This window comes from Agelaius phoeniceus, chromosome 13, assembly GCF_051311805.1.
Source record: "Agelaius phoeniceus isolate bAgePho1 chromosome 13, bAgePho1.hap1, whole genome shotgun sequence".
Taxonomy (NCBI): domain Eukaryota; kingdom Metazoa; phylum Chordata; class Aves; order Passeriformes; family Icteridae; genus Agelaius; species Agelaius phoeniceus.
In genome coordinates this window covers 18,321,331-18,347,523 of record NC_135277.1, presented here as the reverse complement: position 1 = coordinate 18,347,523, position 26,193 = coordinate 18,321,331, and the positions used below count along the sequence as shown (strand labels likewise).

Below are 26,193 nucleotides of genomic sequence, written 5' to 3'. Positions count from 1 at the left end.
ACTCACCAGCTGGGGTACACAATCAGTGACTTGATGGCTGAGAAAAAAATGGGCAGAACAGGCAGAGCAGCTGCTGACCCATCATATGCTCAGCTCCATGGGGCTGCATGGGATCTCTCATTCATCCAGCCAGCAGCCTCAGCTGCTGAGCAGGACAGGGACAGAGGCTGCTTTGGAAGTCATAGCTGGAGGCAGGAGCTGTCTGAAGGAGCTATTCACTGGCACAGGGACCAGCCTGCACATGGTGGCTGCCAGGCTCGCCTTCATGTGACTATCACAAGACACAACCAAGTATCTGCACAGACATCAACCTCTGTACCTTTGTGTTTGTACCCAAAAACACCCCAAGAGGCACCATCCAGCTTTATCACAGGCTGCTCTGCCATCTGCAACACCCAACTGGGCTCTGCTAATAAATACCAATAAACAGTCCCTAAATTTTGCTACTTGTGATGATCCTGACCCAAAAAAAAAAGCCCCAAGCTAAAGGGCTGGTCCCAAACCTGCAATACAAAATACAGATGGAAACACTGGACACATTGTCAGGACACACAGAGGAAGGGTAGCGTGGAGCACACAATGTCAGGGGTAGTGTTGGCCTAGAAAGCAGAACTTACCACACCAGGGAGGAAAGTCCTGACCACCAGTTAGAACCAGTGCTGGAGAGCAGAGGAGAGGAGGGACACAGCAGAGACAGGAGAGAGGTGGCACCTACTGCTACTCGCATGCAGTGAGAGTTGTTAAACCAGGTGAGCAGAGTCCCAAGGAGCACTTCCAAGGAGTACAATGACCCAGGATGCTCCCAAAGATGGAGCTTGTCAAGCACCAGCACAGCACTTTTCACACTCCAGAGGGAATGAGTCCTACAGCTACAATTCCCTTTGTACATGGAGCACAGCAAGGCACTCCAGGTATGGCATGAGGGGCCATGGTTTGGTGGTGAACAAAGTGGTGCTGGGTTTGTGTTTGGACTCAACAATCTTAGAGATCTTTTCCAACCTAAATGTTCCTATCATTCTATGTAAAAAAGTACATTTTACTGCATTAAATTCTCCCTTTCCCAATCTACAATCAGGGACTTGCATAAAGGTGCAGCCAGGTTATCTCAGCCCATAGAGATGTGCCTTTCTATCAGGTTTTTTTCAGTATTCCTGCCTCAACCCTCCAGCAAATTTATCAAGAGCAGGCTTAAAAAATTTATGGAATTTGTAAATCTCTGCCCTCCTCCAGTGAGGAAATTATCCTGGGAAAAATTATCCTTTATAATAAGAGCTGCTAAAAGAAAAGTCATGAAAAGCCCTCCTTGGCCACCTGCTTTTCTTGGAAAAGCAGCTTTTAGGATCGCACGGGATGTTTGCAGGACACACATCAATGCTGTGGCACAAAATAAATCTCTGTCTGTTGGTTTCATGCTTTTCTTTGGTTTTATACTCAGCTCCACATCCTGTACTGCAGCTGGAGGAGAGGAACATGGCAGCCCTAGCCAGCACTCCACCCAAACTCTCACAGCAGGACAGGATTCCTGGTGTTTATCCACACTCCTATGGGGACATCTCCACTACCTCAGGAAAACAATTATGAGTGGGTTGGAATCTCTTGGTCTCTTCCACTTCTGAAACCTCTCAGTTTGTGATTTTCCAAAAGCAGCTTATGTGGGTGGGAGATTAAGTCTGAGATGGAAAAGCTCCACTGCACTGGCTCATGTCAGACCTGCTAAGGGATACTTGTCACTGTGCTTGGAAAAAACACTTTGCTTGATCGTCTTTGTTTCATAACCCACTATTTCACTCTCATTATGTTTTCATTGCCCAATTTCCATGGTTTTGCTTTTTCTGAGCTGCTGTCTGCCAGCATCACTCTGATAATTGAGGACCAAGTAGTCATTGGATATTGTGGCTAAGCATAAAAAATCAAAAGTAAAAGAAGCCACAGGATTTACATCATTTTGTTGTCTGTTGCTTTTTGAACAATATTTACTTTCTTTTTTTACAGATGTATATAAGCCATTTTTAGATCAAAATCTTCCAAGGGGAGGATGAGGTTAAAGCCCCCAAAACAGGTAATTGTGCAATACAAGTTGTAATGCTCCAGGAAAACTCTGGGAAGTGTGGTGGATATCTAATCAACCCAGGAGCAAGAAATAGAGCTTGGATAGAGTACTGAGCACCCTGGTCTAGTGGAAGGGGGCTGGAATTGAGATTTAGTCTCTTCCAATCCAAACCCTTCCGTGATTCTGTGAATTGATGATTTTCTGCTGTGTTTGCCAAATTTATCCATCTACTCCAGCATCCTTGGGAGTGGGAAAAGAAGCAGTGGAGGGATCAGTGCAGCTAAGGTTAGCAAAGAAAGGCTCCCCCACCACATTGGACACAATTACCATTTCGGAGTCACTGTAACAGGCCTGCCCCAGGCGGGCTGCGGGCACCGCCTCGGCGTGAGGAGGGTGCTCAGAGGAGAGAAGGAACTCAAAACTGCCATCGTAATCCTCTTCCTCCGTATCCCCCTCCCCATCAGCAAAAGTACCTCTAGTCAAGAAATCGGAGCGCGTCCGCGCCATGCGGGCTTTCTTTTTATGGCTCGGTCTGGGCACCTGCTTGACCAAAGGATAAAACAAAACAAAACAAAACGAAAAGAAGGGTTTTAAAGTAAAAAGGAGACTCTACCCGTGTAGCCTTAAGACATCTCTGAGTGCCACTGCACCTCATGGAGGGGATGCAGTATTATGTCTAGTGAAAACAGCAAAGGACCAGGAAGAACAAAAACTAAGACAGGACGGTGAAAATGGACAATCATGGGTGTCACTGAAACAGAGACGTTAAACCAAACCAAGACAAGACGGCGTTGGACAGTGTTTGCCATCAGGATCGCAGGATCCTTTTATCCAGAGCTACTACAAATTATTCCTACAGGGCTTTTCATTTTAAGAGAAGGTGTGGAGGTTACTGTGCTGCCATATCCCCCTTCCCATGTCTGGCAGCCCTTGTGCTTCAGAGTTCACTCCTTTGAAGCTTTTGCGGGAAAACTGGCCAACTAAGTTATTTTTTGCCCTTTTCAATGGAAAGAGAAAATACACAAGTCACGACTCACCTCTCCTCTGCCAGACCCCGGCATCTTAAATGGCTTCCGTGCTATTTCACCCTTGGAAAGGCACTGATGATTTGCCTCTCTGCTGAAACACAAGAGAACACAGATCTTTCATCCTCTCTCAAAAGCCTTCCCACCACACTCGCCCAGATCCCGGGGCTCCAAACAGTCAAGACTAAATTGCAAGTCTGAGGTCATGGGGTTTCAGAATTGTTTGGAATTCTTCAGGACTGGACTTAATACCAAAAGACAAGAAGAAAAAACATTCTGGCTGTCAACTTTATACAGCAAGGTGGTTATGGATTGTATCTTTGTACTTTGGGATTCTCAAATGTAACTATTCTGTTGCAGAGCAAAACTTAACATACAGCAATTCTTAATGTCTTTTTCTTCCTGTTGCTTGTTCATGTTGCACATGAACCAGGAAAAGAAATTTTCAACAGGAATCTCCTCCTGTCACAACTGCACAGAAACCACAAGACTACTACACTTGGAGGTACTTTGAGTTACCAACAGTCATTCACTGGGAGCTTTTGCCTTGGAAAGGGTGCAGCAGGATTTAGGAGGAGGGTGATTTATATCCTTTTTGAACTACATGGCCAAAACCACCCCAAAATTAGGCAAGGCACCTTAAACAACACAACAGAGTGGGAGCAAACGTTGTCCCAGGATCTTGCTGCCATCTCCAGGCCCTGGAGCAGCCCAAGGTTAAGTAAAGCAATGGAGCTGAGCAACTGCTAAGTCCATTACAGGTGTAATTAATTACATATGTGAATGATACAGTCTCCAAAGAGCATTCACTCCCACACTCCTTCTGAAGAGCTGGTGTTTTATCATCTGCAATGGTCAGTGTCCACATGGCTTTGCTGGATTAATTATATGGTAAACAAGGAAAATACTGGCATTTTTCTGCCTCATCAAGTCATTTCTATTCCAACTACCCAAAAATCCAAAGAACTTATTCATCATGTTTCACCTTGAGAAATAAACTCCTATCCCCGTTCACATAGGGTAAATAATAACAGTATTGAGCCTGTTTATTGACTCTCTTCACCTGCTCATGTCCATGATTATATAATGTTTTAAGAGCCTGAGAAATCATATTCCAGGTCTTTTTCCTTTCCCTCTGACCTCCTTGTTGCTAGAATATCAAGAACCCTTTGTTTAACTATGAGGTTTCTGCAGACTCCAGAAACAACGTTCTGGACCCTTTGTACAAAAAGGTCCCTAGCAGAAAAAGAGCCCATGGAGAAAGCCTATGGAGACAGCCTGCAGAGAAAGCCTATGGAGAAAGCACAGGAGAAAGCCCACCATCCTTTTACTCACTGGAGGCCAAAGGGATTGTCCTTTGGTGTGAAGAACATGGAGCTTGCCCTCGTCTCCTCAGTGGCCTGGTTGGGCATCCGAGGTTGCCGGAGGCGCTCTGTCCTTGAGAAATGGCTGCCAGGGTGGTCCTTGGGGTCCAGAGCTGGCTTGGAATGGCAGCGGGGCTCCAGACCTTCTCTTCGCTCCACAAACATGCTGACAGGCCGGTCTTTGGGGGCACTGTGGGCTGGAGAGCTTCCCCTGGTGCCGACAGTGAGACCCTTGATGTCCACTGCTGGGGCTGGAGCCATGCCTGGGGTGGGGCTGTGCTCCCCTCTGCTCTGGGGGTGCAGGATGAGGACTGACTGAGGCCGGCTGTCTGGTTTTTTGGCTGGTTTGAGGGAAGTGTCCTTCACTCTGCTCTGCTCTGTCCTCTGCAAAGCCTCTACCCTCCCTTGCTGCTCGAAGGCTTTGCGTTGTCTCTCCAGAATTTCCTTCTGCTGACGAATCTGCTCCATCATCTCCCTCTCATTTTGCAGCTGAAGCTGCTTTTGCCGTTCCTCCTTCTCCACATTGAGCTTTTCCAGTCTCTTAATGACAGAACCTGGAGAAAGTGCCCGTGCTGCTGTCACTGTCCCACGTTCCTCTCTCTTGGTAGAGGATTTATCCTTTTCCTCCTCTTCTTCCAAGGCTTTACCCTGTTCTGGCTCAGAGTCCTTCCTCACCTCGGAGAACAGAACTGTCCTTTCCTCTCTTTCCACTGCTTTATTCCTCAGGTTATTCTCCACCATCTTCACCTTTGCATTGTCTTGTGGTGGAACATAGAAAGTGGGGAGGTTGCTGGAAAGGAGGGTTTCTCTTGGGTGAGCCTTTATAACATTCTGGGGGTCACCAACCCCACGCTCCTTCCTGGTGAGGTTATCAGGCAGCACCGTGTCTGCTGGGGTCTGTCTGCAGCCAGGCAAATCATTGTTCCCATCCCCTGGACAGAAAGGCTTCTCCTGCAGCTGAGCCTGGGGACTGCTGGGCAGGGAGTCCATGGAAAATGGCTGTGTCTCATGCTCATCTAAGACTAAGGGAATGACTTTACTACTTGAGGTATCTTCGCTGCTTAACAACTCGAAGCTCCCTTGAGAGCTCTCGCTCTCGGGGGTTCCCTGAGGGGAATGCAGTGCCTCGGGCACCAGCTCCGTGGACCAGCGCTGCTCCTCCGAGGGTGACAGCCCGCCCGTGGAGCGCACCTTCAGCAGCTCCAGGCTGAACTTCGCCTGCTCCAGCTCCCGCATCCTCCGGCTTTCCCTCTTTGCACGAACCACTTTTTTCTGGTTGAGATCCTCCAGCGACTTGGGCCTCTCTCTCACGATGATCTCCTCCTCAGTGTCCATCCCACTCTGGCTGCTGGCTCTCTCATGCCTTTTGTACAGGGAAGTATCCAGTGGGTCCATGTGATTCACCCGATTATTCTCCATCAGTGATTTATGTTGTTCCACAGCTCTCACTCGCTCTTCAAATGAGCTGTCCTCCCACTTAGATGGGTCAGAGCCTTTAATTTCCAAACCATCTGCTTCCAGTCCATCCTCTTCTCTACCTGCCAGGCCATTCTCCAGCTGCATCTCTTTTAACTGGTGCTCTTTCAAAGCTCTAAACCTGGAAGAAAGCAGAAAACCAGGATATTCAGCCCCGCCTCCACTCAGGACCCTTCAAGGCACTGCATTAGTGGTGCCTTATCACCACCACCACCATCACCTCACCATCACCAGCATCTCAAGAACCCTCCTTGCACATCTGGTGCAAGACAAGGCAAAGCACAGTCGGTTTTAGATCTCCTCCTCCTCTGCCATCTCTGCTACCCAAGGGCTGCCTCAACGCACCTGAAAGCTCCCCTGGTGCCGACGGCAGTGGGTCCAGCCTCCATCCCTGGTCTAGCTCCTTCATAAGCTGTCAGAGCCAGAAAAGCTTAACCCATCACACCCCCTTGGCTTCTCCATCTTCGCCATCCTGCCCGGACTGCATCTGGAACAACTCAGCAGGGACCTGTGCCTGGCACCAAGAGCTCTCTGCAGCTCCCAAATATTCCAAGGGATGTTAAGGTGTTCAACACCTTGCAGGCAGCACCTCTGGAGAGTGAATCATGACCTGCCCCCCGGCCAGCGAGCTGAGGCATGGCTGGAAAGCCTGTGCCCTCCACAGCGGCTGGCTCTGGTATCCCTTGTCCTTGTGAGCCAGCGCAGCAACCAGATTGGTGAGGCAATCTGAGTTAAAAATAGGCTACTTAAACTGGTGCTGCTGCCAAGAGGAAAAAAAAAAACCCTTGTGAGTATTTACGGCCTTGGCTTTGCACTGCCTACGTGCTCCAACCTGAAATAGGCTCTGCTTATTCCAAGAGCAGGACGTGCAGCTAAATTGTTAGAAAGCGTGGGCAAACAAAGGACCGGGGCAGGTCAGGAGAGGGTCATGGATACACAAGGGGACACTGGCCCGTGTAAGTCACTGTAGTGCCCTGATTCACACCATCCAGTGTGAGCATCACCAAAACCACGTTCCTCTTTACCCGAGGCCAAGGGTGTGGTTACCTCTGCCGTGCCAAGTACCCGCGGCACGCCGCCTGCAGGCACAGGGCCCCGCTCCTGCGGGCAGCGTACGCCTGCCGGGTGCGGTGTCCCCTCCAGGCCGCCTGGATGCTGGTGGCTGCGGCGTGCCGGCGCCTGGCGTGCTCCCGCCAGCAGCTCTGGATGAGGTGGGCTGCAAACTGCATCTGCAGGAACCTCCGCCGCTCCACAAAGCCTCGCCAGTGGGTCTGAAGGATGACAGCAGCTTTGCTGAGAACCACAGGGTCTGGGGATGGCTTGCCTTTCTTTCGGCACTGGTAGCTTCGCCAAAATCTCTGCAAACACAGCAGGGGATTCCTTGTAATGGGTGTTGTGTGAAGTACAGCGAAGTATCCAGTGGGTCCATGTGATTCACCCAATTATTCTCCATCAGTGATTTACATTGTTCTACAGCTCTCACTTGCTCTTTAAATGAGCTGTCCTCCCACAGCTCATGCCTTCATGCAACCTCTCCAGCTTCATGCAACCTCTCCAGCTCATGCCTTCATGCAACCTCTCCACTTAGATGGGAGGACAGCACCTGCCTTCATGCAACCTCTCCAGCTTCATGCAACCTCTCCAGCTCATGCCTTCATGCAACCTCTCCAGCTTCATGCAACCTCTCCAGCTCATGCCTTCATGCAACCTCTCCACTTAGATGGGAGGACAGTACCTGCCTTCATGCAACCTCTCCAGCTTCCCCCCATTCCCAATTTATTATGGCAGAAGGAGTCAATCCTGATTGCAAGCTCCCTCCTTGGACAGGAGAGCTGATTTTACGCACAGGCTCTGTCTGCAGGCTTTGGGGATGGCAATTTGCACTGGAATCCAGCAGCAGCACCCACCTGTATGCTGATGGCCGCGTGCCGTAGGCTCAGGAACTGCCTCCTGCAGAGCAGGCTGCGGAACCAGCGCTGCAGCAGCGTGATCCTCCGCAGCACCTCCTGGTGCAGCAGGTCCTGCAGCAGCTGCCGCTCCCGTTCCTTCATGAAAACCTGGCCAAAACAACCCAAAAAACACTAGCATGGAAAGCTTCCTGGACCATGAGTCAAATCCTCCTGGTTTCTGCATCCTGGGTGCTCCCAGGAAAGTTGAGAAGCTGATTTTTGTGAAGGCACCTCTAACAGGTTTCAGCAGCTTCACAACAGCCTGTGACTCTAAGCTCTGAATTACAGAGCTTTCTCACCAGGGGAGGCAAAATGAGGACCATCATATCAAGCTAAGTCTACATACACACAGAGATTTTGGAGGACATGAGTTTTTTGAGGCTGCCTCATTATAATCAATAGCAAAACAATATTATTCCTTACTCTTTTATGTTAACAATATTAAAAGTTTCATTTAAATCTCTGATTTTTGGTAAACAGAAGAAAAATAGTTTCATTACTTAAAACCATATATAGATATGAATTTATCAGACAGAAATACAGGCAAATGTTATATCTGTGTCTTAAAGGCTGAGCTGAGGATGAACATTTACCATTGTTCTTCCAACTTGGTAATTGTCTGGATCGAGTTTCATCTTCCGGAAGAAATCATGGATATTGTGCTTAGATGGGCTGATCCCTTGTGGCAAAAGGACATGGAAATGGTTCACAAAATCCTGAGAAAGACAAGAAAAAAGCAACACCAAGATCTGGTCAGTTGGGTCCTGCTGCTACTTTCTCCCATAAATAACAGATTTGCTCCACTGGCCACATGAAATGGGACCTCTGGGGTGAGCACAAGGACAGATAACATTTTATGCACTGAGGAACACCAAGATTCATCCAACATTTGTGGTTTGATGGGAAAGACATCAAAGCAGGGACCCAGCACGGTTCAAACATTTTTCAGCGTGGGAGGAGAGGTTCTGCAGAAGCCACAGGGTCAACCCCAGCAAAAAAATGCTCCAAATCCCCAGCAAGAGCCACTATGGAAGGCAGATACCAACATCTGCAAAGCATCCCTGAGATGCTCCAGCCGTTACTGCTGGGAGGATTCAAAGAGTGAAGGAGGTACAAGAGGACAGATCCTCCCAAGCAAGGTTGGAAAACCTGCTCATGGCAAAAAAATGCTGAGCATTTTTCTTTTTCTAAACAGCTGCTGTGCAGAACACGACGTCTGCCCCAAAGCAGCCACAAGCAGGAAACCAATCAGCAGCAGCAAAGCATGAAAGGACCGACATGTACACAAAACCTGGCAAACACATGGAAAAGAAGAAAACAGGAAAAGCTGGCTAACTCCAGCAGTTCAGAGGATGCATATCATCCTCCTGATGGGATACAGCCAACATGACAGGGCTAACACTGCTCTCAGTAATTCCAGATGCAGAAGAGAACGTGCAAATCAGAGTTTTTTCCAAAAGGGAGTCCATGTTGCAAAAAAATACTGGTTTTGTTCAAAAATCACAGTGCAGGGGGCTCGCAGACCCCCCTGAGGTCTAGATTGGCTCATAGGCAGAAAACTGTCAGTTATACCCACTGCCTTCCAAGAACTAGAAATTAATTACCCTGATAAAAAATGAACCAGCAACACTCAGACAACTCTGCTAATGATGCTAAAGGAGATGGAAGACAAAGGCCTTTGTACTCAACCTGGAAGGAGTATTTGCAGCTGTATCCTGACTGGCGGATGCGCACGGTCTCCAGCATCCCCGTGTAGCGCAGCTGCCGCAGCACCAGGCTGTCGTTGAACCTCAGGGGCAGCTGCAAGGGGAAAACCAGACCAAGGATGAGCAAATATTTCCTTTCACTGAAGCTTTTAAGTGCATGGATGGGTGAAGGGTTCAGCAGATGTAGCACATGTGCATGACACACACATTGTCAGTGATGCTACAGGAGGGAGGGAACGTGGGTCCCCAGGAACTGAACTAATCCCACTGGGATTGAATCCTGTTTGCTTCTGAGACTTTCAAACAGCTAACTAGAGAAATAAGATTTTTTGCATTTCAATTGAAAAAGACCCCCCAAGGGCACAGTTAATGGGTGATGTTTCAAGCAAGTAAATAATCTCCAATGCAAAAAGCTTCAACTTTAAATGCCTGGATAAAACTCTGAAGGATTAATCTACAAAGCATCCCTACATTTTGAACTGAGGGTCCTCGATCCATAATACAATTATGTAAAGTCAAATTCAAGGAATATGAGTCAATGTAGTTTATTCTAAAAGTATCTGCTTTTACTTATGCAAACTTTATTTTAAGGAAGCTGCAGGGCTCAGACCCAGCACAAGTGAATTCATGGTTCTATAAATCTCTCTAATGGCTGGTCAGAAACTTCAAAGGAGTCAAATTAATTTATTAAAACCAATATATTTTTCATATAAATTAAAATACTATATTTATATAATATTTATATATTTATATTTTCATATGAATTAAAATACTATATTTGCATACATGTGTTTCTACAAATATAAGAAGAGCCAGTGCAGTTTATCAAGCGACACACAAGTGATAAATCCATGCTTCTCCTTGCCCAAATCTTCTAAATTCAGCTCCATTTGAGTCTTTGTTTCCTATCTAACTCCCTGTAAAAACAGACAAAAGATTCCCAAGCTGATTTCTAGCAGGATCTTGCTTTCTCAGGATGACATTTACCTTCTCAGCGTTGGATCGGATGCACTTGACAAAATAGGGCTCTGCTTGGCCAAGGGTCTCCATCAGTTTGTTGAGGGATGCCTGCAACAGAGGAGACACAGGGAAGGGAGAGGAGACCACAGAGGATAATGAAAATCCAAATACTTAAATTATAAACCAACATAAATTGGAATTAATTATGAGTAAATGAGGCACATGGGAATTTGTTCTCTCAAATGAGTGTTTTAGCACAAGCAACTTGGCCGATTTTGTCTTGGCCCTCAATAAAGAAACCAAAGATAAATATAATGCTGGGCTGGATTTTCAGATCTCTGGCTTCCCTGGAGCCCAAATTCCCATCCCACTCCACACCACAAGCCTCTTCCAGCCATGAATGGGAGCTCCAAGACAAGAATTTACACCTGGCACAAAACAACCACTGATGTGTTTTAAACAAAAATCAAATTTTCCTTCATCAAAAGTGACTCCAGGCAGGATTTACTCCTGATTTTTAATTGTCAAAACTTTACTGTTGGCCAAAAAAATGAATTGTTTTTAATGAAAGTTTTGCCAAGGGAAAATTGGGAATTCACAAATATTTTTGAAGCCTGCAACCCTGTACACTTCACAGTTTGTTTCTAGAGAAGAGCTTCAATGCTGGCAAGCTCCTGACTGAAGGATCACTGAGAATCAAGGGGTTTCCTGGTTCCCCTTTTCTATTTCCCCTTATTTATTCACTACCATTAAAAGTCTCTCCCATGAAACTGAATTTACATTGGCATCACTCTACAGCCAGCTGCTCCAGTGGGATGTCATGCTGAGTTATCCCTTCACCTTGCAAACCTTTGACTTTTTGGGATGAATCACAAGCTCTTGGAATAAAACCAGGCTGAAAACCAGAGTGTGTCAAGTCCATCAGTGCTGGCCAGGCTCCTCAGCCACATTTTCTGGCAGTGTCCTATAAATACTTTGGGTATCTCTAATTGCTGAGCACATTACAAACATGGCATTGGTAAAGTGCTAGAGAGTTGATTACTCCTGATTTTATTAGAGTTTAAAACTCAGTCATGTAAAGGATATTCTGTCACACTTATTATAAGCAGAGTTATAAATTCTGGAACACAGGAGTTAATAAACTGGCGTGGTATTACAAAGAAGCATTTTGCCCACAGATCAGCTCACAGGAAGCCTTTTTTCCTTCTGATCATTTCAAAGACATCTTTATGGGAAGCCTTTCATGTTTAGAAAAACATGAAAATGCTGGATGTTCATTCACATCCAGGATTTTGGAAGGAGCAAGGGATGGATCCCACGCACATGTGATGCAGCTGTGTTATGTACATTAACTTCATGCAAACATCCCTGCTCCTGTCCCAGGGAGCAGCAGGAATGCCATGACGTGGCAGACCTCTGCTGGCATGCTCCTGGTTTGCTTAAAATCTGAAATGACTCATTTTTACACAAAAGAAGCCTATTGGGGGCTTTCAATCAGCAGCAGTGCTGCAGCAACCCACTATGCACACACAGGCTAGGGGGAGGGAGAGGGGGTACTCAAGGGACACAAGCCCTTTGTTGAAAGTCCAGCAAGCAGAGTGCTCCCAGGGCTGGAAATGGTGGGAATGGGATGTGCAGGACCCATAGGAGGGGGCATTTCCATTCCCTCATGCCATCCTGAGTGAGGCAGATGGTGCAGGCACCCTCTGCCATCTGGTGGTCAGGAATCCACAAAGGACATGTGAGGTCGCTGGATTAACCCTGTACCCATCTCCTTTGTCCCTCTGCCAGCAAAACTTTCCAGCCACCCCCTCCTTCAGCACCTGTACCCAGCCTTTCAGGAACCCTTCCACCCCTGTCTGCAGGGCACCACCTGCATGTGGGGTAAAGGGGAGCTCTACAGTTTCAGGTATGGGTGGTTTAGTTTTCCATCCCTGTTCCTGGAGCACACTCTGAGGCAGCTATTTTCCCTACAGATTACCCTAAGTCTAGGGATAGTGGAAATCCACAGGAGATGGAGCAGCTGCAAGCCTGGTGTTGAGGTATTAACCACAAAGCAGCGTTTCTCTGAAAAAAAAACACGTTAGGAAACATTTGTGTTTCCTGCCTGTGACCCAATTCCATGCACTGCAATTTTATTAGATTGCTCTTGATTAAAAAAGCAATGCTGCTGCTTTGTCCCTTAAAATTGTTCTCTTTAACAAGTGCTCACTGAGATTAGGGATCTTTGATTTGAATGTGCTGTGAAAATATTAAAAAAAAAATCAATTTTTGCCCCCTAGGGCTTTTCAGAGTTTTGTTGGGAGCATAAATAGGTTTTGGGAAGGCCTTTCACTCCAAGACATCCCTGTTTCAACCCCTCCATGGATATGAATTAAACTCTGCAGGAGTGAATTTTGACCAGAATACCATTAGATTAGCAAGGCTAAATACATAAATTTACAAATGTGCATTCTGCAAATTATCTATACACATGTGTGTGTGCATGTATTTTTAATTATTTAATCTTACCCACACCTACACACAGAGATTTTGTAAATATAAACCACATCTCCAAAAAAGCCACAAAGCAGTCAAAATTACAAGTCAAAACCAACCCAGACATGCTTAGAATCCAGATTTTAAGTGAAAAGCTGCTTTCTATTATTACCACCTGCTTGTGCACATGTCTTGTAGCAGTTTCCAAGCCGTGCTGCACATATAGAACAATCACATTCAGGTTGGAAAAGACCTTTAAGATCATTCAGTCCAACTGTGAGCCCAGCATTGCCAAGTCCTCAGAGGATTATTTTCCCTGCACCAACCCTAGGGATTGCTGACTGACAACACAAGATCGATCCCTCCTCTGAACTCCCCTGCTCACCAGGAGATAATGCAGCAGGATTCTGACTTTTCTGCCCCTATCAAAATTCTCATTCTGTCTCAGAACAGATTATGCTGGATGAGAGTAAAAAGACTGCAAAAAAAGTGATTTGGGGATTTGGTGGTTTCTGGATTTGGGGGAGAAAGCACCACAATATGATGTACCAGAGGACAGGGATGCACCAGCACCTCCCCCTGCAGCTCATCCTCATGTCCCACCTTGCTCCACTATGTCATCCCCCATGATACCCACCCTCACTCTTATTTCTCTCCATTTGCACTCTTTAAATACCTGCCATGTCTCCCTCAAGCCCTCAGTGGGATTCATGGCCTGAATGTTATGGGGGATGGGGCAGGAGTGTGCCTGGAGCAGGGGGCTCCCCTCTCTCCACCAAAGGAAAGGGCTCACCTGGAACTGGGCACTGATGCTGGGTGGTTTTTTCTTCTTGTGGAGGTGGAGCAGAGATTTGGTGATGCGGTCGTGCAGCGTCAGGTTGGTGAGGTGCTTGAGGGACTTCACATCCAGCAAGTGCTGCAGAAAAAGAGAGAATCCATAGAAAATCCAGGTGTTGCCATCACACCATCTGCTATATCCCTCCTTTACCCTCACAGGGCTTCCTTAGCTGATGTAATCTCAACAGGGAACCCTGGGGGATGGCTCCCTGTGAGGGTGGGCAGGCCCTGGCACAGGGGGGTCGCTGCCCCATCCCTGGAAGTGTCCCAGGCCAGGCTGGATGGGGCTTGGAGCAGCCTGGGATAGTGGAAGGTGTCCCTGACCATGGCAGGGGGTAGAACTGGAAAACCTTTAAGGTCCTTTCCAACACAAACCATCCCATGATTCTATGATTCTCCTCACTGTTAACAAGCAGTTCATTGATTAATTGCATCAGTGCATCTCCAGCTGCAAGATGGACATAGAGAGGAGTAAAACCAATGTTTGTTCCTCTCCTGGTGCTCTGCTCCTGACCATGGATGCAGCACCAGTGAGGACCACAAAAAGCCTTATTCTTCTAGGGACAAGAAATGTCCTGGCATCTCTTCAAATATAATAAATGTAGCCAAGACAGAGGAAAAGTAACAAGGTTGTTGTCTATCAGGTACCAGCTCTCCTGCATCACTTACTTGCTCATTTTAGTTTAGAGATTTAGTTATTAAATTTCACCAGCATGTACATACTCCTTCTCAGAAGGAGGAAAAATGAGACAGAGCAGCAGGAAGATCCAAGGAGGATGTAAGTGCTCATATCTCTTTCTCCCAGCAGAAATCAGGGCTGAAATCCTCTGGGTTTATATGAATTAAAGAGCCCTGAACAGAGCTGAGTTGACCAAAGTCTTGGTGTAGACACAATGGTCTTCTTCATATCCAACAGCATCACATGACTGTGCTACAGCCTTAACCCACAAACCACAAGGGGGAAAATGCTGCTTCTCACTCACCTTTGGGAGACTGGGTTTGGCTTTGAAGTTCTTGTTTCGCCTGGGGAGATAATAAATGGCTCAGGTTAATCCCCAGTGCAATTGTGGAATGGAGGAGTTGATGAAACCAGCCCCTCCACATCCCCCCTGAGCAGCTGCTGCCAGTACCAGCACTGAAATGGGGCTGTCCCTGCACACTGCAGACTGAGAGGGGTGTACCCAATAATGGGAATGGTTACACTGGAAATGATGGCATGCTGGGAATTTGGGAAGAGTGAAGATGCCAGATCACAAAATGATGACCAGCCTCCTGCTTTCCAAACCCCATGTTCATTCCAGCCACCCTGGGATGCTCCCTGAACCTTTGAGGAGGCTGCAGTGTGAATCACCTGCCCAGATAATTATAATGGAAACTCTGATAAGATGTTAGAAGTGTGACTGCATTACATGGCTGCTGTATCTCCAGACTGGTGTGACCAGAAGGTTTGTTCCTTCTCTTTCTTCCCTTTGTCTGTCATTCTGAATGAACGAGACAAATTAAATCAGACAAGTCAAATGTACTGGGGTTGCTTTCACCCAACTGGGAGACAGCTCCAAGTCTGCTTGGCACGCTGAGAGTTTTATATCCTGGCTATTTTCATTGCCCTAACCACCCTTGCTGCTCATTGTGCTCCAGGAATAAAGCCCAGATCCCCTCCTGGGTACTGACATGAGGATGCCATGGGCCCTCTCCAGCAGTTTGCTGTTGGTGGTGTTGACAAATATCCCATCTTTGTCCAGGAAGGTGCCAGGGCTGGCGAGCCTGTTGTGCCTCATCCCCATCCTGCCATTCCAGCCAACTCCATAGGCATCCCTGGAACACCAGACACCGTTAGGAAGAGATAAAAAATGCAGTTCCATGATAAAAACAGATCCTAAAATAACCCATTGGTAGAAAATGAGCTGCTGCTTTTTTCTTTCCATTGTTCATTCTCTCCCATGGGATGAGTCCCTGGTGCCAGACAGCACATGAAGCCATCATCCACTAAAGCAGCTCTCAAAGATCTAATACTCACAAAAGGAACAAATTAACAGCAGGACAAAAACAGCTTCCAGCTATCCCAGACAGAAACTTTGAGTCTGCAGATACCTCTAGATACCTTTGGTGGCCTGAAGGATACAAGGCCATGACATCTGGTGCTGACTCTGGCTCCTCAAATTCACACCATCATTCCATTGGGAAAAGAAAAAGCAAATCTAATTTGCAATAAACTCATTATTTGCCACAAAGATGGATGTCAGCCCCTGCTGGATGATGGGTTGACCCAGAATCATTCTCTGGGACCTAATTCCAAATCAGTCACTCAATTTGGTCCCTTCTGCCATGGAGCATAACTGCTGTGGTCTCCAGAAATGCTCACCTGGCTTCAGAAGGGCTAAAGGAAACAAGGAGAGGAACCAAAATCCTCTCTTGGAGGGATGGAAACTGATACTTAACCAAACTACACATCAGGACAAGCAATTTCCCAAAGTGAGAAGCCTTCCAGTGGTGTCTGGGGGACATGAAGCCTCTTATGGGCAGCACCCCACCAAAACACTTTTGGCTTGGCGGGTTTTTGGTGGTTTGTTGGGGTTTTTAAACTCTAAATTTTTTATCAGCCTTGCAGAAATCATCATAGGAAATAGAAGCAATCTAAGGAAGGATGTGGGAGCTGCAACACAGCCCCCACCCCCCAAGTTATCTCAGACAGGAGGAAAGGGAGCAGGAGGAGACTCCAGGCTGCAGCAGGTCACAAGGATGCTGAAGGACACGGTGGTTTAAGCGCGGCCTCAGGCGCCGGCCCCTTCTGAGCTCTGACAACAAGGCAGCCCTTTGCCTTAAAGTCCTGATTTGGATGAAAGGCAAATCTCAAGTGCCACATGGAAATGAAAAATTAAAGGATGTAAAGCTGTATGTTCAGCCAGCTCAAAGCCTGGAGCCAGATCCTCAGAGCAACGTCACCTCTCTGCCTCATCTAAGCACTTCCCAAATTCCTTCCTGATCCTATTAAATCAGCATTCTGACATGGACCACTATTATAAGGAGGGATCAATCACAGCAAAGCAAAACCCCTGGCTAAGTGCTCCAGGATCTGCTTTCTTAAGCATTCCATTCACAGATGGTTAGTGAGAAGCTGGAATATCCAAGTGATCCCTCCTGTTCACCTTTCTTCTCTTTACATCTCAGGTACCATCCACCAAAACAACCCTGTTTGCAGGTGGGAAAAAAAAAAATCACCAATTGATGGGAACCACTAAAACTCAACAGCCACTTTTGGGATGTACAACACCATTAATTCTGACCAGCCCCTCTGGAAAATCCTAGAAATTCCCACACGGTTTTGAAAAACCCAAGAGATAAAATGACAGGGACACTTTAGGATGGATACATTCACATGGCAACAGATGCAGGCTTTTGGTATTTTGGGGTCAATCCCCTCACCTAGCCCAGCCAGCTGCTTCCAGACCAACACCTGCTCAGACAGCCCTGCACATAGAAGTGTCCCTAGCGAGCACAAACCAGCAGGATCCCAACCAGCCCAAGTGGTTTGGGTTAGGCATGGCCTGGCCTTCATTTCTCAGCAGCTGGGAAAGGCACTTGGAACACTCAGCTGAAGCCTGGTTTCCCACCCAGCATGTGCAAACCACCCATCCACTTTTTTCTGAGATCAGAGGAGAGCACTTGGCTCCCTAAACCCTCCACAGTGACTTCCTGAGTGATGTCATGCCTCAAACTTGCTTTTAGAAACAGGCCCCGGGCTATCCTGTAGGTTGGATGCACAACCAGGCTTATCAGCAACCACATGATCATGAGATGGCTTTGAAAGCAATTCCTGTTTAATTTGGAGCTGTAAATGGCCTGCCAGTCCATCTGCTGGGAAGCTGCTAATGCCAATCTCTCTTCCAGAGTGTCACCTGCACTCCTGTGCTCACCTCCTCTTGCCCAACAAGTGCAAGATTGGTATTTACCTGAAATACCAACATTCATCAAGGGTGACACCACTCTCCAGGATCAAAAGCAGCTCCAATGAAAGGGATCAGAATCACCAGCCTGCTCTGAAAGTACAGGCTGGACCTTGGAGATCTTATGAGACATCTGGTTTGTACTTCCAGAAGGAAGGGGCAAAGGTGACATTTGGGGACCCATTACTGATGATGCCCAAGGGAAGATCACAGACCACAGTATTGAGGCAACATAGGAGTTAGGATGACTCCAAAAGTACTTTTTTTTCTACAAATAAAGGCTGAAATTGAGGCTGCTGGTAGGACACAGCTGCTGAGGATGAGGAAGAAAACCAGAGTTCCTCAATTCTGGCTGTTTAGGCTGATTTGTCTGCTGTGCTGGTATGGGCCAAGGCACATAACCAGAGCTGACCACATACTGAACTCCACACTAAATAAATACATCCTCCTCCTTGCCTGGGTCAGGAGGAGTTTCCCTGCCTTTACAATGTCACTTTGCTGGGATAATGAAAATATTTTGGGCTATGAAAATGTTGGCAGCCCCAGCTCCCACACTACAGTGCCTCCAAAGCTGGAGTTGGGCAGTCAAGAAAAGCCCTGTCCCGGTTTACAGATGCTCCAAAGGTGCCAAAGGTTGGATAGAGAAACTGCAGGAATCCTCTTATCTCCAAGGGAAGATCTCCAAAGGGACAAAGTTTCACATTACGTTATCTTGAGGGAAACTTGCACAATCAGAGGTGCTGGGAACAGGGAACGTCACCTCTGGAGACACCAACCTTCCCTGCCTTGAGTGTTACCAAGGGCTGGCTGTCATCACAACCCAGCCCAGCAGCAGCTGCAGCATTATGAGAAAGGAAAGGAGGGTGGCAAAGGCTGAGGTGAGGACAGCCAGGGTTGCATCACCTTCCCAGGACAGAGTGGCATTGCTTGTACCATCTGGATTTCTGCTCAAATTCGAGAAGTGGCACAAATTAATGAATTCAATCCCACCATTTTAAGTAAATTCCATGCTCTCTAACCACTGAAATGGACTTGTAATGATGTGAGAACATTCAGTTCTCCTTCAGTAGGGTGCCACTGCCTCTCTCAAAGGGGAGGAATTCAGAGGAAGAAGGACATTCTATTCTTGATGGCACTCATAGAGCACGTGGTGAATAAAACCAGGCAGAAGAAACCACTTTTCTTCCCCTAGAAAAAAAAAGAATTATGTGTATCTAATTTTTGTTGTGGCCATTTGGCATTAAAGCCATTGAAAATGAGCCTTCATAATATCCTTGAGGGATATTTAATTTTGTATGGAAGGGAAGCCACTGAGATGCAAGGACTGATTTAATGGGCATATTTCAGGAGACAGATTTAGACTCCTCTTGACTTGTTCTGGGCTTCTCATTAATTTCAGAGCAGCCATAAAGACACACCTGGATATCTGCAGCTCCAAGCAGTGGTTGTAGGAGCTGAGGGTGCTCCTATCACTTCCTTCCCCAGCACACACCTGCTCAGAGGGAAGCAGAGAGGCACTGTATGCCTTTAGAGGGGTATTGGGAAAATCAGACTCCTGGGATGAGAGGAAGGATAGCACAAGAGTAGCTGGGAAAAGGATCAGTGCCCAGACATGCCTTGGAAATGAAGACTTTGGCTTCACAAGCAAGTTAATTCTGGAGTGGGGATGGAGAAGGATTTGTATCTCAAAAGCATAGACCTGAGCTTCATTCAGTAGCTGCTTAAATGGTCAGAAACTTCAAGGAGGGATTTAAAAATAAAAATGTACATAAAATCTGTAAAAATCAATCAATTTTGAAGCAAATGTCCTTTTTTACCCCCTGAAAACAAGCAAGGATTTGGCAAAGTACCATCTCAAACTCCTTAACTTCCAGGTTTTCCACATGCCAAGGTGCCTGGAGCCACCACATGCTGTATGCAGCTCTGCACCCAAACCTGTCCTCTTGAATGACTATTTCCTTGATATTGGCACATTCATTCATTTTTTTAAGCTTCTTATCCCCTCATACACCCATCCCCAACAACTGCTGCCTTTGACACAGGGAAGTTGCTTTTCCTGCCTGCTGTTCAGTCAGGAAAGGTGTTTAGATCCGATCACGCGGCAGAGAAAGAAGGACGAGAAGTTAAGATTGATAGGTGAGATGGAAAAAATGTCAATACAGTCATTTTCAGGTACAGACAGTGCTCTCCCATCCCAGACCCTGGCCATGCCAAGGTAAAAGCAGAATCCTTACCGTGGGCTCCTCTCGTTGATGGTGTTGACTCCCTGCAGGTCTGAGAGCGGCGTCCGCGGGCTCTTCCGAGTGATACCTGAAGCAGCACATGAGGAAGACGTTTCCAGCTGGCTCATACCCAAGAGACAATTAGCAGAGCCATCCCCACAGACAATTAGCAGAGCCATCCCCACAGACAATTAATTAGCAGAGCCATAGCTGAGGCCTGACTCTGGCGTGCAGCAGTGCCGACGTGTCCCGGCACATGCGGGGTGCCAGGGATGCCATCGCTGCCCAGTGCCACCTCCCTGCCAGAGGCATCACCCTCGTGAGTAACACTGCTTGCTCCAGCCTCTCATTCCTCTCCCACACACACAGGGGGTGTTTTAGGGACATGCTGTCCCAGCAAATGGGGTGAGGGAAGGAGATGATGGGAGCAGCAACTCATGTTCTCCATGTCCAAGAGATTGCCAAGGTTTCCACTGTGCATGGGATAACCCAGCTGCACGGGCAAAACACCTGGACATCATTAGAATGCTTGGGAAAATGGTAATTTTATTCCTTAGACACTTCTTCTCTCCTTCCCTCCAAATAGATGGACATGTGCAGCAAGTTGGAAATGCTTTATAGCATTTATAACTTTATAGCATTTCCTACTTTTTATAGCATTTCCTACCTGCTGCACATGTCCATCTATTTGGAGGGAGGGAAAGAAGAAGTGTCTAAGGAATAAATGAATGCCTTGGAATGAAGACTTTGGCTACACAAGCAATTCTGGAATGGGGATGGAGAAGGCTTTGCAGAAGAGGCACAGATCTGTATCTCAAGTGTACACCTGAGTTTCATTCAGTAGCTGCTTAAATGGTCAGAAACATTAAGGAAGGATTTAAAAATGTACATAAAATCTGTAAAAATCAATCAATTTTGAAGCAAATGTGCTTTCCCTCCCAATTTTGAAGTAAATGTGCTTTTTTAATATGAAATATATTTCATTTATTCCTGTCCACTTCTTATACTATTATAGACACTTCTATACTATTTTATAAAGGCTTGATTGCCTATTGAGCCTATATCCTTTGATACCTAGAATAATTTATTTGTAATAAAATATAACTAATAAAACAATATATTAAATAAAGTATCTCTTTTGTATTCAGCCAAGGAAGCTGCTGCACATGGTTACAGTAGCAGCTGTTATCTGCCCTGAAGTGGAAATGTTTTGTAACCAAGCACTTAGGAAGACAGGAGACAATTATTGTAGACAAGAAAACACTTCAAGTCACCAAACCACAAAAATATAAAGATCTGATAATGGGAAGTTTGACATGAAAACGGTTGAGCAATTTTATAACTGTCTCAAAATCACTGCTGTGAGACAGGAAAAATCACAGCTCTCACCTCAGCATGGGAAAAATGTTTTATTCTACCCTGAGACATCTACAGTGGGAAAAAATGGGGGAAAAAAAGCTTCCTAAAAAGAAAAAAATCTAAACTATGGTTTGTAGCAGGACAGAAGGAAGCAATGGCATATCCCCTCCACCCAATATTTATAATTCCACTATTTCATGCAGCCCAAATGCTGAGTTAAAAGGTGTCCTGGCGATTTTTTATTCTGAAAGATGAACACAAAGCAAATATACTGAGACCTGAGCTCGTCCTGCTGTTCTGAGCCTGGAATTCCTGAGGAGAAGATGAATTCCTACCAAAGACATCCTTTTAACAGGACATTTACCACCCTCCTTGCCCTGCTAAGGTGTGGGAACAGGAGAATCTGTTCATCTTGAATTGGGCAGGAGATCCCTGAAAAGGCTGATGGGCCACCTGGTTAAGTTTTTGCATTTAAAGGTGCCCAAATATTTTGGAAATGTCAACAAAAGAAAACTTGAGGGTGTGCTGTCCCAGGTCATCTTTGAACCCTGCCTGTGCTCCAAGGCAGGACCAACCAAATCCCTCCTGCTGAGGAGGTTTGGCATCTCCAGCACTGGAGGGTTTTGGAAAGCAAGGCAGGTAATGCATCTGAGTGCTTAACAATACCCGAGCTCAAAACGCTTTTCAATCCCTCTTTTTGCCATTTAAGCCATTTTTGGGTTACATTTCTTGGCCTAGGAGTGTTCTTGTACCTCTTTCAAGACTGGCATTTCTGTGTCCAAAGTCCTGATTTAGAGAACAGAAATCCAATTGTAAATAGGGAAAAATGAGAATAACCATGAATCTGCTTAAAATGTTGCATTAGCACTTTGTGTAGCTAGTTTTAGACTAAGAAAGCACCTAATGTCTAGCTGGATCTATTTTTAAAATAGATTAAATGAATATATTTTAATATGCCTGGATAGTCCCCCATTAAGGCCCAGAAGGCTTTTCTTGCCTTAAAGAGTCCATGAAAAATGGGATTTCACTGGCATTTCCAAGATTTTTTTAATGTCTACCCTTCTTTTTGGAGCAAAATCTGCCTTCCTACCCTTCTGTCAGGCTCAGACACAGCCTGATCTGGTTTACACTTCAGGCAGAAAATTATTCTGATTTTTGAAGCATATTCCCTTTCCTTCAGCAGGAGTGTTTTGGAAAAATGGACTGATCTACCTAACAGGTCTTTGCCCTTGTTGAGAAGAGTTTTGGATAAGCCCTATCAACTCCCTATGGATGAATATCAACCAGCAGACCTCCAGTGTTGATTCAGAGGTGTCTAAACCCAGTGCCCTGCTCTGGAGGAGCTGGTGAGGGAAGGGAGAACAGTTGGCTCCAGAAGCTGAATACCACAGGACCTACAGGGAATCTCAATAAACTCATCAAACCCATCTGTTTTCTCTCTCTGTTCAGAGCAAACTGCACAGCTCAAAACAAGGGGATGACCTTGACTCCTGTCTCAAGGATGATGTGGATGTAAAACCTCATCTGACTTGTGGGAAAAGCCAAGTCCCTGGGGCCAAGCTTGCCTGTTGGGCCCAAAACCCGATGGATTCTGAACCACAACATTCCACATTCTCCAAGCCCACTTCAGCTTGCCAAGGCTGGGAGCCTGGGGAAGCAGGAGCACACCCCATGGGGAGATGGGAAGGATCTCTGAGAGCAGAACAAGAATTACTTGTTTGCCTGGTCAGATGCCAATTCACAAACTGGCAATGTTCTTCTTAGACCCACTCGTTGGATTTACCCCGAGAGATCCCAAATTGTGTGGACTAGTCTGTATTAGTGAGGTTTTGAGGTGTTGAGCTCAACAGTGAGCTCAGCTTCCTGCTTCCCATTAAATTAAAGCTTGAAGTATCTCTTGAGTTGTATGAATTTCCTTTTCCCCACCTAAGGAAATGCAAACTAAATCCCCCAAAATCTCCCATATTGTTGAGACAACTTAAAAATTAAAGTTAAATTGATTCATCAATGGCAAGTAAAATTACTCTGCTGATAACAATCTTCCTTTTCAACAGTTTCTTAGCAGTATCAGTAAGGTCATTTGGCACAACATCTTTTAATAAAATCAAAAATCAAGTAAAATTTAGTAGCACCCCTTTATGTTTTCTTATAGCAGTGTTGGGAACTTGTAGGGGAAAATAATGTAGTTAAATTAAGAATAAAAGCCTAAATTAAGACCTAAAGCACCACTGTTTGCCCAACCCCACATGCTGCAGGAAGCAGAGATATCTGACAGAAGTTTTCTAACAGGAAAACCATATTTATGAAGATTTAACATGCATCTACTGTACTTACCGTGCTCAGATCTACAGAAAAAAAGGTGGTTTCCACTTACACCTAAATTTCAATAAGTTTAAGCAAGTTGGGCTGAGGCTTTGCCCATGCAGAGCAGCTCTATTTCTGTCAGCTTTAACAGGCAACATGAATGAAGAGAATAATGGTAGGAAAATAATATATCTAAACATGAGAGCACCAAATATCTATTTAAATATAAAAATAAAATAGAGTAGTGCAGGCAAGAGTGTCCATGTTGTCATGCAGGATGAGTTTATTACATGACAGAGGAGTGAAGATGAAGAAAAGGAGACCAAGTGCATCATTCCATAAAATAAGATTGACAATGCCTCTGTTTTAAGTAAAAGCCCTGAGAGACAATATTTTCACAAGCTAAAGGTATTTTTGAAGCAGAATGAAATCCAAATTAAGTTGAATTCCAGCTGTACCAGCTTTGTATCAGCAATATTCTTTATTAATGTCAGTGAGTAAATGGGAAAATTGCCAACAAAACAATTTTTGCAAGATCTCAAGAGATATGGGTTTGCTTTTAATTTGACTCTTCCAACTGTGCCCAATCATTTCCCAAGAGGTTCAAAACTGCTCTGAGGCACCTGGTTTGATCATGGAGGGCTCCTCAGGCGTTGGTTTTGTATCCTTTCTACATGGAATGCACCTGGTTTCCATTTCTGGACGTGTGAGTGTGGTATCAGAGGGGAGGGTGAGTGGTGGAGCCTTACTGTACTTCTCCTCCTTGCACCTCTGCAGGATCTCTAAGCTCCTCTGATGAACTGGGTGGTGGAGAAAGCTAAAACTATCCACACTTTTCAAAACCGCACATGGCACTGCATCATCATGCCCTTGGGAAGCAAAATAAAAACAAACAAAAAAAAAATGGAGAGAAGAGAAAGATTTTATAAGCAGAAGTCAGGAGAGGGGAAGGAACAAGCCCAAAGGAGCTCGAGGGTCACAGGTTTTTGTGCTCGACACAATTTAACTGTGGTTTCCTCCTCACTGTGGCATGAAAGCAATGGGCTGGACCACATCCCAGTCCTAATTATAATCTTCATTAGACAGAACATAAACACTTAATAATCACTCCAAAAATATTTGGGCAAAAAGAGGATTATTAGATAAATCTTTACTTTTATTAACTTATTTTTAAAATCCCTTCTGTGCCTCTGCCCAGTGTTACCAACAAATCCCTGTCCAGATACTCCATGACACAGCCACCTGGAATTCTCATCCTGCATCCCAGTGCTACATTTTGCTCAGATTTTGGCAGTTCAAAGGAAAAATGTGAATTATTTGCATTAAGCACTATTTCCATAATCCCTGAGGGCAGAGAACACAGAGTGTGGAGTTTGGCAGGATAGTTTGAGTTGGAAGAAACCATCAACGTTTGACGGCCCAGCTGTGAGCACAGGGTGGAGGAGAGGTGACACCAGTGACAATGTGCCAACACACAGTGTCTCTCTGTCATGGTTGGCCAAGTCCAGGAGGTGCCACACTCCCAATGAGGCGTGGGGAGGTCACCGTGGAGTCACTTTGTGCCAGCACCCATGGGAGCATTTCACATCAACACATCACACCTCTGGAAAGGACTGATCTGAATTTTCCACAGCAACACTGTCAAGGGGTGTCCTCCTCATCTCAACACCAGTGAGACCTCAAACACCAAGCTTTTGGTTGCTGTCACCTTTATTTGGCAAATACAGCCTTTTTATTAATTATTTTGAGGACAGTGTTTTTTTGGTGATCAGCTTCAGGAATAAATCCACAGAAGCCAGTGGGATTAATTTTAAGCAGGAATTACCCAAGGAGCAATCCTTGTTGGCTAAATCCAACTGCAGAGCCCATCAAGGACAGGCACTGCCTCAAGACCACAAAACCTTCATCAGAGCAAGGATTTAGGTCCAGCAAAACCAAGTCTCCACAGCCTAGTTTGTATGAATAGCACCATTTTTCCATTAAGTTTTTGCTATGAATTAGAGAGTTTTGCATAATAAATGTGTATTGATGACAGCAAAAAAAGTCAATCAGCCAATTTTCTTTCCTTAAAAGCTTGACAGTGTTCCTTTAATCCAAGTTCACAAACAAATCCACTTCTAACACGCAGTTCTATTGGAGCATTTCAGTCCTCATTGATAAACTTAGTAATAAAAAGAATTAAAAATCAAATTATTGAAGAGTTCCACCCTTCAGCTTTAGTGTAGCTTGCCTGATCCTGGCATCTTTCATTTGAGGAGTGTTGGCAGCACCCTAAGAAGCATCACTCAGGCAGAAACACAAAGGTACCAAAGAAAATTCACAGTGACACCATTTTGCTGCTCTTCACCTTCAAGTTAAAGAGGACAATCACACAATCACCAAAAGCTGCACTAGGAGGGTATCAGGAGCACAATAACAGAAGAGTCCCCAAAGCCAGCAAGAAAAAAATGCTGATTATCCTTCCAGAAGCATCTGCTTGGCATGGAGGAGACAACCAAAAGGATGATGTGGAAAGGAAG

The 26,193-nt window shown here is 45.7% G+C and overlaps 1 protein-coding gene across 9 annotated transcripts in view; it reads right to left on the bottom strand.

The window, feature by feature from the left end:
* Positions 1-26,193, bottom strand: part of MYO9A (myosin IXA) — a 179,029-nt gene that overhangs the window by 20,686 nt on the left and 132,150 nt on the right. For 5 of the 9 annotated variants that reach the window (XM_077185319.1, XM_077185321.1, XM_054641970.2 and 2 more), the window contains 13 exons: positions 24,424-24,543; positions 20,024-20,099; positions 15,517-15,660; positions 14,829-14,868; positions 13,802-13,924; positions 10,558-10,638; positions 9,554-9,664; positions 8,458-8,580; positions 7,823-7,972; positions 6,963-7,273; positions 4,411-6,036; positions 3,088-3,169; positions 2,378-2,590 (listed from right to left, as the gene is read on the bottom strand). In XM_077185319.1, the coding sequence (XP_077041434.1) occupies positions 2,378-2,590; positions 3,088-3,169; positions 4,411-6,036; positions 6,963-7,273; positions 7,823-7,972; positions 8,458-8,580; positions 9,554-9,664; positions 10,558-10,638; positions 13,802-13,924; positions 14,829-14,868; positions 15,517-15,660; positions 20,024-20,099; positions 24,424-24,543 (3,200 nt within the window). The remainder of the gene's footprint in view (positions 1-2,377; positions 2,591-3,087; positions 3,170-4,410; positions 6,037-6,962; positions 7,274-7,822; positions 7,973-8,457; positions 8,581-9,553; positions 9,665-10,557; positions 10,639-13,801; positions 13,925-14,828; positions 14,869-15,516; positions 15,661-20,023; positions 20,100-24,423; positions 24,544-26,193) is intronic. The other 4 variants (XM_077185320.1, XM_077185327.1, XM_077185325.1 and 1 more) reach the window with 3 other exon arrangements.